Source organism: Theobroma cacao, chromosome 3 (genome assembly GCF_000208745.1).
Source record: "Theobroma cacao cultivar B97-61/B2 chromosome 3, Criollo_cocoa_genome_V2, whole genome shotgun sequence".
In the NCBI taxonomy this organism is placed as follows: domain Eukaryota; kingdom Viridiplantae; phylum Streptophyta; class Magnoliopsida; order Malvales; family Malvaceae; genus Theobroma; species Theobroma cacao.
The window spans coordinates 35,110,180-35,124,745 of record NC_030852.1 but is presented as its reverse complement, the minus strand read 5'-3'; the positions used below and the strand labels follow the sequence as shown (position 1 = coordinate 35,124,745).

The following is a 14,566-nucleotide window of genomic DNA, read 5'->3' as shown; positions in this document are numbered from 1 at the left end:
TGCAACACAAAAAAAGGGTAGGTGAAATTTATCCAAAATATATATGAGTCATAAATACGAATTTGAGAGTAATGGCGTATATACATTAATCCCAAGTCTTAATGGAAACTAGACATTTTTACTAGAAACTACCTTTGTACATAGATTAGCTTTAAATCAATCCATGCCATAAAAGCAACTTAATTGACGCAATTAACAGGTGAATGTACGAATATTTGCCTATTAGGAGCAATACTTTGATTAATTATTAAGTTTTCTGTTTTTTTTTTTTATATATGAAACAACTTCAAGCTAAATACATAATGCATGCACTTGAAACTACATCTATGCATTAGCCACTTTGAACTTGTATTTACACAATAGATACTCTTTAGGCAAATTCATCAACTCTAAGCAAGAAAAAAAAAAACAGAAAATGCGAGATGTTTCAGAGGAAACGTTAAGCTTACAACCAAGTGTACAGAGGTCATGTGCAATCTCCACTTTCCGGTCCATGTTCCAACTTCCACGGCAATTTTCCGTTAGTTTTGGGGACGTTAACAACTCAATACCAGGACGTTGGCCATTTCTAGAAAGCCACATGATTGCTCTTCGGATGACTGAATTGCCCTTCATTTTTCAATCACTCAAAATTTTGAGTCATTTTTTAAAAATAAAATGAAATTATCTGAATTTTTTTTAAAATAAAAAATTTTACATAAAGTATATATATATATATGTCATTCTTTTTTTAATTGTAATCTGGTACATAAAACATATAAATTATGCACAAAATGTTTAATAATCCATTTCAGAAAAATTTAAATAGTTTAAAAAATTGTTAATATTAATAGTTTTAGTGGATGACATCTTAAAAAACTTTTCATGTGGCTTCTTTTTACTTGAGAGATAAGAAATCACTAAAAAAGATAACTTAATTGCGGAATCATAGGGCATCCAACGCGTTTTGTCTCCATTTGGAATGAAAATTACATTTGGATTATCTGACTGTTAAAGAATTTCACTATGAGGTAAATTACTAAGTATTACTTATTGCAATAACATCACTTTCTTAACCTAATTATGAAGACTTCGGTTTAAGGGGAAAAGATGTCGTGTCGAAATCGAGTAATCCCCCTTTAATCATAATTAGACCCATCAAATTGCCAACTAATTCTTTGCTAATTTATCGGCATTAATTTCCACCCACTCATAATTTAATTATCCAAGCCCATTCCACGAACTTGCCTGAGTAAGTTACGCAAATTCTCAATGGCATTTCGGTAAACTCAGCACCTCCGCTCCTGCTCTGAACTTGCTCAAACGACCGTTACTGACAGTCTAACGGCGCGGGTTTATAATTTAAAACACGGCCCCGTTATAGTCGTTGGGTCAAAGCTTATATAAAGCCAACGGCTACATTACCGTTCCTCCTCCACTCTCTTTCTTTCTTCTTCTCTCTCTTATCGTCGACGACTTCCTTTTTTGTATCGGAGCAGAGAAAATCGGCGAAAAGATCGCGCAACTAGAAACGGAAAAAGCACCAATATCGGGAAAAAAAATGACGAGTCGTGTTAATTAATCGGGTAGGTGGATCGCCACCTCCACAGATTTTGTTTTTGTCCATTTAAAAAGCTTTCAGTTTTGAACATTCGCTCTCGATTCTTTTCGTCTGGTAAAGAATCCACTGTCTCTCGTAACCAAGTTTGCGATTTAATTACCTTTTTGCAACAAAACAAAAAAAAATTTGCAGCTATGCCCCAGTCTCTGTGACTGCCATTGCAGAGATTGAGAGATAGAAAAATTATTCATCTCGTTTCAATTTCGTCCCCCCCTTTTTCTCATGCATGTTTTAGAATTAGGCAACAAAAAATAGCCTTATTTTCCTAATTGTTTGCAAAAAATTAAAAGAAGAGCAATATTTGCAGAAATGTCTGTTGCCGATGTTGCTTTGAGTCCTGTTCGTCAAGAAGCGATTCGCTCCCCTGGTTATTGCAATAACCAGCCGAGTGAGTCGATCTTGGTTTACCTTTCGGTTGCCGGTTCGGTGATTCCAATGCGAGTTTTGGAGTCGGACTCGATTGCCTCCGTTAAGCTTCGGATCCAGACATGCAAAGGCTTTGTAGTGAAGAAACAGAAGCTTGTTTTCGGAGGCAGAGAATTGGCTCGTAACGATTCGCTTGTTAAAGACTACGGCGTGAAAGGTGGGAATGTTTTGCATTTAGTTTTAAAGCTTTCCGATCTTTTGCTTATCACTGTACGGACTACTTGTGGGAAAGAATTTGAATTACATGTTGATAGGTATAGAAATGTTGGGTATTTGAAACAAAGGATAGCAAGAAAAGGGAAGGGTTTTGTAGATGTTGATGAACAAGAAATATTTTGTAACGGGGAAAGAGTTGATGACCAAAGGCTTATTGATGATTTATGTAAAGATAACGATGCTGTGATCCATTTGTTGGTTCAGAAATCAGCCAAAGTTCGAGCTAAGCCTGTTGAGAAAGACTTGGAACTCTCGGTTGTTGCTGAGAGTGATATAGATGAGCGGAGAGGGAGTGTAGGAGGAGAGAAAAACCAATCCGAGGGACTTCAGATTGTGACAAAGGAGCCAATTGTTAGAGATTTCTGGTTGAAACCGGTTACTGTTAATCCTAAGGTGAAATTGCCTTCTTTTATGTGGGACATGATACATTCGACGTTTGATGGTTTGGAGATTGGGAATCAGCCAATTAGATCATCTGAAGGGACTGGAGGGACTTATTTTATGCAAGATAAATTGGGGCTTCATCATGTTTCCATTTTTAAGCCAATTGATGAGGAGCCAATGGCTGTGAACAACCCACAGGGGTTACCTGTATCAACGAATGGTGAAGGGTTGAAAAAGGGTACAAGGGTTGGAGAGGGAGCAGTGAGAGAAGTGGCTGCTTATATATTGGATCATCCAAAGAGTGGACCTCGATCTTTGTCAGGTGAGATGATGGGGTTTGCCGGTGTACCCCCTACCTGCATGGTTCAGTGCTTGCACAAAGGATTTAACCATCCGAAGGGGTACGAATGTGCACCTGAGGATGTTAAGGTTGGGTCGTTACAGATGTTTATGAAGAACTCTGGGAGTTGTGAGGACATGGGTCCTGGGGGTTTCCCTGTGGAAGAAGTGCACAAGATCAGTGTGTTCGATATAAGAATGGCAAATGCTGATAGACATGCTGGGAATATTCTGATTGGCAAAAGGGAGGGTGGCCAGACCATGCTTATTCCAATTGATCATGGCTATTGCCTGCCTGAGAATGTAAGTGTGGTTTTATCATTCTAATAATGCGATGTTTGGTTTTTAAAAGTTATATGTTTTTTCAAGTTTTTGCACTCCAATCGTATATGGGAATTATGACTTGAAATTAAATCAGTTAGCATCTAGTAATTTCTTTCATTCGAAGTTAATATCAACAGGTGGCACATGACTCGAAGTTCAATTAGTTAGCATCAATATCCATGTCATTTCTTTCGTGCAATATTGTTTCTGATTAAACCTGTTTCTTTGATATCAGATAAGATCAATATGGTGTAATATTATAAGTGTGTATTTATAAGTGTGAATCCTTTAGAAAATTGTGGAAATTATATTTGGATCCTCACTTATTCACTTATTGGGGAAAAAAGCAAAAATTAATGCTCAGATGTGTCACAGTTTAGTTCTTGTGTAAACATTTTCTATGGATTCTGCTTTAATGTCTATGCACTTAACTCTTAAGGGTGCAGTTAGTATATCTATCTCTTGATCAACTAATGCTCATCCCCACTTTTTGGGGGCAATTACTGTATTTCATCATCACATGCAGATTTTGTTTCTTTTCTAACACAACCAAACTTTTATGGATCGACATACCACCATTTTAGCAGAAGGAGAAACAGATCATTTCACTTTCTGAACTACTTTCTTTTTGCTCTTTTTTTACAGTTTGAGGATTGCACATTTGATTGGCTTTACTGGTCACAATCACGACAGCCTTACTCTCCAGACACCATTGACTATATAAAGTCACTTGATGCGGAACAAGATATTGCACTTCTGAAATTTTATGGGTGGGATGTTCCTGTTGAGTGTGCTCGCACACTTCGTATCTCTACCATGCTTTTGAAAAAAGGGGTTGAGAGAGCTCTCACTCCCTTCGCCATTGGAAGCATCATGTGCAGAGAAACTGTGAACAAGGAATCTGTGATTGAGCAGATTGTTCGTGAAGCTCAGGATTCCTTACTTCCAGGCATGAGTGAAGCAGCATTTATTGAAACTGTCTCTCAAGTCATGGACTCTTGGCTTGACAAGCTCACAAATTAACACAACCCCGGTTCATGGTACATATTTGTACGTATTCACTGAATGATGAGTCCATTTTTGTATGGACTGCAGACTATGCGAATGTAGATGGCTTATCTTCTTTTATATGAGCCGGAAGCTTTCGTTTTTTCCTTCTTTTACTCTGTCCAAGTTGTTACTTGATCGTGTATCAGTATATTGAACAGAGTCAAAGATAATGAATAATATGTACTCTGCTAAGATTTTACATAGATCGCAGGATTCTAGCTCAAAAAGAGCTAATAAACCTTGTATATAGCTGTTTTAATCTGAAAATTTAGATTTGGGAGGTGTGTAACACTTATTGTTATGACCAACTAAGGTAACCCGAACGTTCAGTATCTTTCAGGGGGAAGCTGGAAGCAAATGAAATACAAAATGTTAAGACTGTTTTGTATTCTGCAAATATTCTAAACCAACTTAAAATTTTTTGTTACATTCTTTTATTAAGACCTGGATTTGGGCCTGGTATTTTGTGGAATTCCTGCCGAGGGTTCTGAAACGTAACTACTAATGGGCAAGATCAGCTTCGTCCATTGTCTAATGACTGAGCCTATTCTGAGAGACAACGAAGCTGGCCTGCAAAAGCCTTAAATCAGAAGGAGACATGGCAGACTTCCCACTCGGCTGCCTAAACATGCAGCAATCAGCTTAGAAACCTTCAACTTCTTTTGAACTTGACAAATTAAAGAGAGAAGCTGGCGGCAATCAGCAATCCACTAATGAGTCACTCTCTGCTACCTTGCCTGGCTAAAAGGAAACAAATTTGGCTTACATTATTACATAGCGTCTTAGGCAAATTTAGATTGAATGAGAATGTAATAATATATATAGCCAATGCAAGGCCAGGCAAGGGGTGGCGCTGGCATTCTGGTCCATAGCCATAAAGCCACAAATCCTAGCATGGGAGCGCCTTTATGGGATAGTGGTTATTAAATGAAAGAAAGTCCAGGCACGTCCAAATGCTTACGCTTGACTCATGAGGCATTCTTTTAATAAAAAAAAAACAAAAGAAAATGCGTATGATGATCATCTGTTACTGTTACTGCAGGTAGAAAGTTCATCATTTCCCTGGTGAAAGACCCAAGCTGGTGGTCTGGTGGCACTAAGTGGCTGCAGCCAGAAGCCACTCTCCATGACTCCATCCATCATCATCTTGGCTAAGATATTGGAGCATCCTGGCTCAGTTGGCATCTCAATTATTGCAAGTTTGGCAATTTCCCCATCATCTACCCGCCACTGCCATGAAACTCTTTTTTCACTGTCAGGGTACTGATTTGTTCCCTAACAAAGCGGGGCTACTTCAGTTTCCCCACTTTTCCCGCCATTTTTTTTTTCACACCATCTTGGGGGAAAATCTAGTTTTGCTTGTTGACAAATAATACCAGTGTGAGCATGTGGAAAGGAAACGAGATCTCTTACCTAAAGATTTTCTTTTGACCGCTGTGTAAAGCATAGAAGACGCTAGTAAGCTTTTAACTTTTCTAACTTTCACCCTTCTGTTTTTTTCCTTTTTCCAATCTGATCATCCTATTGTTATTTACAAAATCATCATCATAGCAAGCATTAGCAATGGCTGAAATAACCCAAGAAATCAAACCTCCCAAAATGCAGAAGACAAGGCAAAGAAAAGGTGAGATCTAAGTCTGCAGTAACCCCATAGTCAAAAAAGAGAAAGAGCCTGCAATGAGGCTTTCCTCAGCAAACAAGAAGTTGTAAAAAAATTGCCAGCCTCATGGCCTCATCTGCTTATCCGTTCTTACCTCACAAAACCATTCTCCACCTCTTAAAACTCACAGACCCCACATTTTCTCCTTCTCCTTCTCCTCCTCCTCCTCTACTTATGCCCTTTTTCTTTTTCTTCTTTTATTGTTCTTAATTATCCACTTTTCTTTCGGTTGATCTTTGATTCTTCCCAAAACATCACAGACCCAAAAGTCTAAGCTTGACAACATCCAACAACAACTACATCTCCTCAATAAAAGACAAAACCCCAAAACGAAAACAGCCCAAAAATGAAATTAAAAGGAAAAAACTGTTGAAAGTCTTCACTTCCACACCACTTACACCACTTTCCCTTCTCCTTAAATACACTGTTTCCCCACACCCAAACACCCCTTATCTCCAGCAATCCATTTTGTCTTTTCATCCTTTTCCATTTTCTCTTGAGATCACACCAAGAAAACAGTTAAACCAAAATAAATACATTTATTGCCAAAACCCACCCAAAAGAAGAAGAAAAGAGAAGAAGAAATCATGGTGAAGCCCCAAAGGCCGCCATCTGGCCGTACAAATCTAGCTTCATGTATTGTAGCAACAATTTTCTTGATCTTCGTTGTGATAATAGTGCTCATTGTTTACTTCACCGTTTTTAAACCTACAGACCCGAAGATCTCCGTTAACGCCGTCCAGCTTCCGTCGTTCTCCATCGGTAACAACTCCGTTAGCTTCACTTTTTCCCAATACGTCACCGTTAAAAACCCTAACCGAGCCGCTTTCTCCCACTACGACAGCACTATCCAGCTCCTCTACTCGGGTTCTCAAGTCGGGTTCATGTTCATACCCGCTGGTAAGATCGAGGCGGGTCGGACCCAGTACATGGCTGTCACTTTCGCCGTTCAGTCATTTCCCTTCGCGGCACCAAATGAGGCGTCGGCGGCAACGATGACAATTCCCACTCCCACTACGACGACGGGACCCATTGGGCTGGTTGGTGGGTTTGGCGGGAGCAATAATGGGTATCGAGTTGGGCCCACGATGGAGATTGAGTCTCGGATGGAGATGGCGGGTCGGGTTCGGGTTCTGCATTTCTTCACCCATCACGTGGATGCTAAATCTGGGTGTAGAGTCACCATTTCTGTGAGTGATGGATCTGTGTTAGGGTTTCACTGCTAATTTTTTTTCCATTTTTCTACGTTTTATTCTTGTAATTTTAGATTTTTAGCTATTTCTTACTAAAAATTTTCAGTTTTGAAGGATTTGGTGATTTGGGTATTAAATTTTTTATACCCAATTTGTTGAAAAAACTGTAAAAATAGAATTTTTTCCCCCTTTTGTTGCAAGTAAGCTCGTTTAGTATAAAGAACAAAGTTTTGAGCTTAATTCGTCAATTATGAAGTAAGTTTTAAGTGTTAAGCAAAGAAGCTTAGTGTAGTGTAAAACTTTTTCTGTTGAGTGAATAATTGAAGAGCAAGTAAAGGATGATGCTTCATTGCTTGTTGGTTGTAATCATGAGGCTGAAACCGGAGATTATTTTTTTGGGGGTTTGGTCCAACAACGAAGCAAAGGTCAGTGAATAATGAGCTGGAAAGCAGCGCTAAATGCGGCTGGTTTTTCGTTCTCCTGTTCTTTTTGTTCTTTCAAGTGAGACTCCAGTTGAGAAAGAGAACGTCGTCGTTTTAAACTGATTTAGTCGCAGCCTTGCAGAGTGCAGAGGTTGGGATCCTCACCGGTGAATTTAGTTGTCCCAGATTTTGGTGAAAACAGAAAACGGAGTGGTAAGAAGGAGAAATAGTCGTACTGGCGAGGAAGAAAATTGGAGGGGGTTCTTAACATTGGTGGGACCCAAGACAGCAGCAGACGCTGAAATCATCATTCAGTGTCCACTAACCTCAAAACTCGAGTTTCGTGCTTTTTTGACTGTTTTTAGTTTTGGTAATTAAAACCTCCCCAGGTTCCTTTTGATGACCATTTTCTCCTGGCCCTTTTTTAATGAGTAAATTTAATTGGTCCTAATGCAGGGTTAGAGGACAGCAGGGTAATTGCCGAGGAGGAAGGCCTTAAAGTTAAGCTAAATTGAGTTACGTTTAGACATTTAAATATAGCCTTCTCGATATTATAATGTAGTATTGGGTATTTTATAATAGAATATGATTATATGTAATATAATTGAAAATAACGTGATCACAAGAAAAATAATATTGTAATATTTAATATATAAGTAATGATTACAATTTTTAAAAAATAATATTGTAGCGTTTAGTTTGTACATATTTTACTGAAAATGTAATTAGGCTTGTCAAAATAGATTTGATCTATTGGATTGGTTAATTTTTTGTTAAAAATAGAGTGGGTTGGGTTTGAAAAATTTAAACCTATATTAGAATTGGGGCCTAGATAGATCAGTCCATCTAGTTAGTGGGCTATCTTGAGTTGGGGTGGGCTAGTTTTGTGGGTTAGAAGAAAAATAAATTAATAATTTTATATATTTAGTTATATAAAATTAATAATTTGTTATTAATGGTATTGTTTATTTTTTATATTTTAATGTCTTTAATTTTGACTTGTCAAATTAATAATTTTAGTTAAGATTAAAAGTTATTATTTTTTTATGATAATGAATTTTAAATAACAAATTAATAATGATTTAGACTTTGAAGCATCAGTGCTGTCCAAACATAATTTAAATGTTTTGTTTGAAGATGAGGATTGAAGAAGATATAAATGAGTGTTGAAGTTTTTGTTTATTTGATTATCTACTTATATTTATGAGATTGTAGTTTGTGTTAAAGATTGAAATTTTATTTATATTTGATGTAATTTATTTGTTTATTTATATTTGGTGTAATTTATTTGTTTGTAATATTTTTTTATTATTCAATTTATGGATTTTATCATTGAACAATTTTATTGATAAGAAGTTTGTTAGGTAAAATTGTAAAAATGATTTTTTTTTGGAAAAAAAAGTGGATTGGCCTAGCTCGGCTCATGGGTTGGAGTTTTGATGGTCCTTGTAAAAATGAACTAGTTCGACTTAACTCATATTTTCTCGACCCACAAGGGTTTGGATCGTGTTGAATTGGATTAACTCATATTAATACTTCTAAATGTAATGTTAATTTTTAAAATTATTTTTATTTATTAAAATATAAATTTAATATACTTATATTTTTTTTATTAATTTTTATAGAATATCATCTTTTAAATATATTTTTAATATTATATATTTTATTTTTATTTTTATTATAATTTTATATACTTTATTTTTATATTTAAAATATAATTTTTTATATTATATATTATATTTTAAATTTTTTCTTAAAAACAACATAAATTGTTTTGGCATTCACTATCTAACATCTAGTAAAGAATAGTTATTAAAAGTAATAAAAAAGTCGTTTCACGAAATATATATATATATATATATATATATATATTTAAATTATAATATTATAAAATATTTTAATAAAATAAAAAAATAAAAAAATAAAAATGTTTTTAATAATATTACAGAGTATAAGAGTATAATGTAATCTAATTGTTTTAGTTTTATATTACAATCACTATTATAACATAATTTAATTAAACATATTACAAAAAATAAATTCCCATTTCTATCGTATCAAATGCTACCTAACTGTTTAACAAGTTTGAGTTTGAATGTAAGAAATGGGCTTTGCTTACAGTATCACTGCAATACACGACTCTGTTCTTCTCTCCCCTTTTCCAGTTCTCCCTCCTCACTTATGTCTGTTGGACAATTTGAAAGAAATGAGGGAGGGAGACCAGATGCTAATTTTTGGTTTGATCTCTAGCATCGGACGAATTTCATTCCCAGAGTTTACCCCCCAAGCTCTCCTAGGACAAGTGGCAGCACACGTTTTTGTAACATAAGCCAGTGTTATTCTGGCTCTACTCTAGAAAAAAAGAAAGCAAAAGCTCAAGCAGAGTGTTACTGTGCCTCCCCGCCCCCAACACTTTACATAGAAAACGAGATTAGTTTGCAGGAAGAAAGGCGCAGCTTCTCTCTGTCGATGTCTCAATTCAATCCCTGCTGGTAAACAATCAAAGTGTAGGCAACAAATTTTAAGTAGCTTAAAGGATGTTAGTGGGAGAGAAGAGGAAGGCACTATGACATGATACGTGAAAAATCATTTGGACTGGAAACGAAATCAAAGGTGTTGAAAGACAAGTAACCCACTTCCTATACGTTTTTCACAAGATAGTTAAAAGGGCGGCATCAATCAGCATGTTTCCTTAACCCGACAGCAACAGGGACCAATGGGTGGAAGCACTAATCATTGGTCCAATTGATACTAACGACCCTCGTGGCATTCAGTGAGAGTTCAAAAAGTCAAGGACCCTCGCCCTCCATCGGCCCCACCCATGGCGCGCGCTTGTCTTCAACAAACCACCCCTCGCCGACAGTAGAATACTTTTGTCTATTACATAGGAAAAAGCCGGGAAATTATCAAATAAAACAAGGAGCTAAGCTAACGAATCAGATGAACAACGGACGTGAACGAAATCCAGATCAAAGAAGAGCAAGAAATGAGATTGATCGGCGACGTCGCCGAGAGCATAAACTACACACAATTTTATACTATGAATTTTCTTTTTTTCCCTATGATTTATGATCTTTTTTAGTTAAGTACTACAACTTACTAGTCTAGTTTGTTTCTACTCTTGATTTGCAATTGAAGGTGTAGTTTCAGAGACTGCAGATGGCGGAGGCCGAATTACAGGCCCTATTGGAGACGCAAAGAAACGAGAATAGGAATTTAAGAGAGGAGAATGAAAGGCTGAACGCTATGTTGTCAAATCTCATGAGCACGATACATCAACCACGTGACGAGAGACGGCAACAACCAGAAACCATGGAGATGGTACTGTCTTCTTCTTCTTCTTCTTGTATTTGGTAGAAATGCTTTTATACTCTTTCTTTAGGTTAATTACAATATGGAAATTGCAATACCAAGTTACGAAAGAATGCCTTTGAATTTTCAAGATTTCCATTGAGAGACCTGGAGAGGACCTTATCATTTCTATCCTTATCCTATCATGTAGTAATAAGACGAATCTTAATTTTGAAAATGAAAAAGACCCTTATAATTAATCATGTAGCCCTTTCTGTTGCATTCTTTTTATTCAGTTAAGAATAGTCTTTGATTGCCTATGATCGTAGATATATATGCTTTGATGACAATGTCTTTTCTTAAGGATGTCAAGACTCGAGAGTTTTTGGAGAACATTGAACCCAAAACCCCTTGTCCTTGTTTGCTGCTCTTTACCTTGATGTTTATTTCTTTAATTCTATCCCGAGTTGCAGGAGATGTGCACTTCATTTATCTCCTTATTCTGGAATCTTGAACTCACTATTCTTTCTATCCCGGTTATTTGTTTGCAGGTTGATGGAGTTCCAAGTCCCAGTGAAGATGGTGCAAGTAATGAGCCCATTACTCAAGGGAATTAAAAAATGCTCTTACCAGCTAGCTTTTAATTCTCTCCAATGCGCTTAGATGATATGATCCCCTTCATGCTTTTACCACAGTGCATACTCTATGAACTTGGTAGTCCTATAATAGCTATGAAAGTAATTTTATCCTTATTGATAGAAAGGAAATCCAAAAGATTTGCATTGTGGTTGTAAATGTCTTCTTGGCATTCATAGCAAATTTGGAAGGTATTTTTTTGACTGATTATCTCTAGGTTTACGTTTGTGTATGGGATTTGTGCTCTTGGGTCTTCATGTGTTAAGACACCATTTTAGCTCAAGCTATGCAAACGGCAATTCGAAGGATCCATACACTCTCGAAAACTCTATGCTTGAGGGAGGGAGACCAGATGCTACTCTGTGGTTTGATCTCTAGCATCGGACGAATTTCATTCCCAGATGCTTTTAATTCTCTCCAATGCGCTTAGATGATATGATCCCCTTCATGCTTTTACCACAGTGCATACTTTATGAACTTGGTAGTCCTATAATAGCTATGAAAGTAAGTTTATCCTTGCAGTATCGTGCTAGTCTTTGTGTATCCAGCACCTGTTAAAAGTTGGGTTTCCTTTTGTAGAAAGACCAATCTTTGTGTATGTAGCATTTGTTAAGAGTTGCATCTTTTGGGGTACAAATTATGAGTTGCATTTCCTTTTGAAGAAAGACTGCAGGTCTTAGAGTGACAACAGACTCTTTATCATGTGAAAATTTGAGCTGTTTAGAGTAGCAACATATTTGGACTTCCTATAATTTGACAAGATAATTGTCTGCATTCAATCAGTTTGAGATGACACTGAAACAATACATGTTTCTATGTTTTCCTTAATCCACAGCAACAGAAACCACTAAAGGCTTCCTCTACTGGTACATATACAACATAAATCAGGACAAGCACAAACTATTTATACTTGTAAAGATTGCACTTCAAGTGAAGTTCAGGTCTCCACCACTGGTGAATCCCATGGGCTTGCTTGAAATCTTGTGAAGGAGTTAGATTCACTGTCAAATTTGCTGAAGGAAACAGATGCAGTGGTTCTGCAGCTTCTGCACCTCTTCCCACGACACTCATAAATAGACCTAATGAATGCTGGTTTGCTAACCTCTCGATAGCCCCAGCCCCAATCTCTTCCATCTTTTTCCTATGCTCAAAATAGCCAACATATTCAGAGCATAAGTGGTCAGCAGGATTCACAAATAAACATGGGGTCCACGCAGACAAAATAGCAAATGGATCTTCGGACCGACTCCTTAGACTGTTACCCTTTGGGGCAAGAGCAGGTCCAGCTGTGATGACACTGCCAGCAAATCGAAGTCCATGCTTCACTTTCTCATCTTTAATTCTCTCAATTGGGGCAGATAAGAAATCTCAAACTTTTTTCCCAAGTAACCCATATTGATAGAAAGGAAACTCAAAAGATTTGCATTGTGGTTGTAAATGTGTTCTTGGCATTCATAGCAAATTTGGGAGGTATTTTTTTGACTGATTATCTCTAGATTTACGTTTGTATATGGGATTTGTGTTCTTGGGTCTTCATGTGTTAAGACACCATTTTAGCTCAAGCTATGCAAAGGGCAATTCAAAGGATCCATACTCTCTCGAAAACTGTATGCTTCAAAAGCTTCTCTCTTATAGTATCCAAAAATGTAATTTTTTTAATGTACTAATTTATTTTTTTATCTAGATTTGTGTTCTTGAGTGTTTTTTTCCTTTTTTTTTTATGTAAAATTTTAAGCATGCTTAATTTAATTTTGTCTATTATACATTCTGGACTATTTTGTTCATGAGGAGTACATGACCTCCACCTAGGACATAATTGCTAAGAGAATGGGCTTTATATTGGTCTTTGGAGATCTAGTGTGGATTTCTTTCACATTTAGTATCCAGGGTTGGTGGCTTTTGAATAGCAAAGTGGAGCTGACATCCGCTGCAATAGCAAATTGTTTTGTTTTTTTGATCGGTTACCTTGTATTTAGAGGGGCTAATAAGCAAAAGCATATATTCAAAAAGAATCCCGAAGCACTTATATATGGGGTAAGCCTTCAAAGGTTATTTGGGGGAAAACTGCTTGCTTCTGGTTATTGGGGAATTGCACGGCACTCTGAGTACCTTGGGGATTTGTTGCTGGCATTGTCCTTCAGATTACTTTGTGAAATAAGTTCCCCTATTCCATACTTCTACCCTATTTGTCTTTTTTTCTGTTGGTATGGAGAGATGAAGCCCGCTGTGCTGAGAAGAACAAAGAAAGAAAACGCATTATTTGCCCTACTTTCAATTTCATATTCAAAACCAGTTGATTTTCCTTCTTTTGATTCTTTCTCTTCAGTTGAAGATTTTTTTTTCGTTCTCTCTTAATCTTTTTAAAAAATTCTTAATCGTATTTTTGTTAATTTCATGTAATTTTTAATTTAGGGTTAGGGTTTTCTTAATTTCTTTGTTAAACTCATGTGTACAGGTAGCATTTTTTTACTAGGTAAATGTCAGCAATATGGCACGTCATCTCTATTATTGCTATGTCAACTTGAGCAAAATGACATGTCAACATATTTAATGGTCAAATTTAAAAATTTTAGAATTAAGGATTAACATTAATAAATTAATAAAGTATAAGGATCCAATTTACACAAATTATTATATATGGATTAAATTTATACTTTTTGCATAGTATAGAGATTAATTACATAATTTAACCAAAAAAAAGCATTTTAGTCATTTAAATTCTCTGTTAACGATATTTACAGTTTTAAGATAAAGTGTCATTTCAAAAATTAATAAATCCATTTAAAATTTCGATTAAAACTTTAAAAATGAGGATATTTTAACTATTTTTTATGGTAAAGTGTAAATTAATTGAGCCTAGTGCAGGATTAGAAGACAGCAGGGTAATTGCTGAGGAGTAAGGGGTTAAAGTTAAGCTACATTGAGTTATGTTTAGACTGCAAAATATAACTTCCACAATACTATAACTGTTTAACAAGTTTGAGTTTGAATGTAAGGGAGACGGGCATTTTTGCTTGCTTTATTT

At 36.2% G+C, this 14,566-nt stretch overlaps 2 protein-coding genes across 3 annotated transcripts; both read left to right on the top strand.

Moving 5' to 3' along the window:
- LOC18606721 (phosphatidylinositol 4-kinase gamma 2) lies at positions 1,408 to 4,628 on the top strand. The gene is made up of 3 exons (XM_018118277.1): positions 1,408 to 1,565; positions 1,908 to 3,268; positions 3,935 to 4,628. Exons 2-3 carry the CDS (start codon positions 1,910 to 1,912, stop codon positions 4,310 to 4,312), a joined length of 1,737 nt encoding a protein of 578 aa, XP_017973766.1. The 5' UTR covers positions 1,408 to 1,565; positions 1,908 to 1,909; the 3' UTR covers positions 4,313 to 4,628.
- LOC18606720 lies at positions 5,862 to 7,465 on the top strand. Of its 2 annotated transcripts, XM_018116692.1 has the most exons (2): positions 5,862 to 5,963; positions 6,714 to 7,440. In XM_018116692.1, exons 1-2 carry the CDS (start codon positions 5,903 to 5,905, stop codon positions 7,223 to 7,225), a joined length of 573 nt encoding a protein of 190 aa, XP_017972181.1. In that variant the 5' UTR covers positions 5,862 to 5,902; the 3' UTR covers positions 7,226 to 7,440. The 2 variants fall into 2 exon arrangements, with proteins under 2 accessions (XP_017972181.1, XP_017972180.1); XM_018116691.1 differs by lacking the exon at positions 5,862 to 5,963 and having other exon boundaries at positions 5,977 to 7,465.

Bases quoted from the DNA above. Each gene is read 5' to 3' on its own strand.
- LOC18606721 (XM_018118277.1), top strand. From the start codon at position 1,910: ATGTCTGTTGCCGATGTTGCTTTGAGTCCTGTTCGTCAAGAAGCGATT. The intron at 3,269-3,934 runs GTAAGTGTGGTT...CTTTTTTTACAG, and splicing joins GCTATTGCCTGCCTGAGAAT to TTTGAGGATTGCACATTTGA.
- LOC18606720 (XM_018116691.1), top strand. From the start codon at position 6,587: ATGGTGAAGCCCCAAAGGCCGCCATCTGGCCGTACAAATCTAGCTTCA.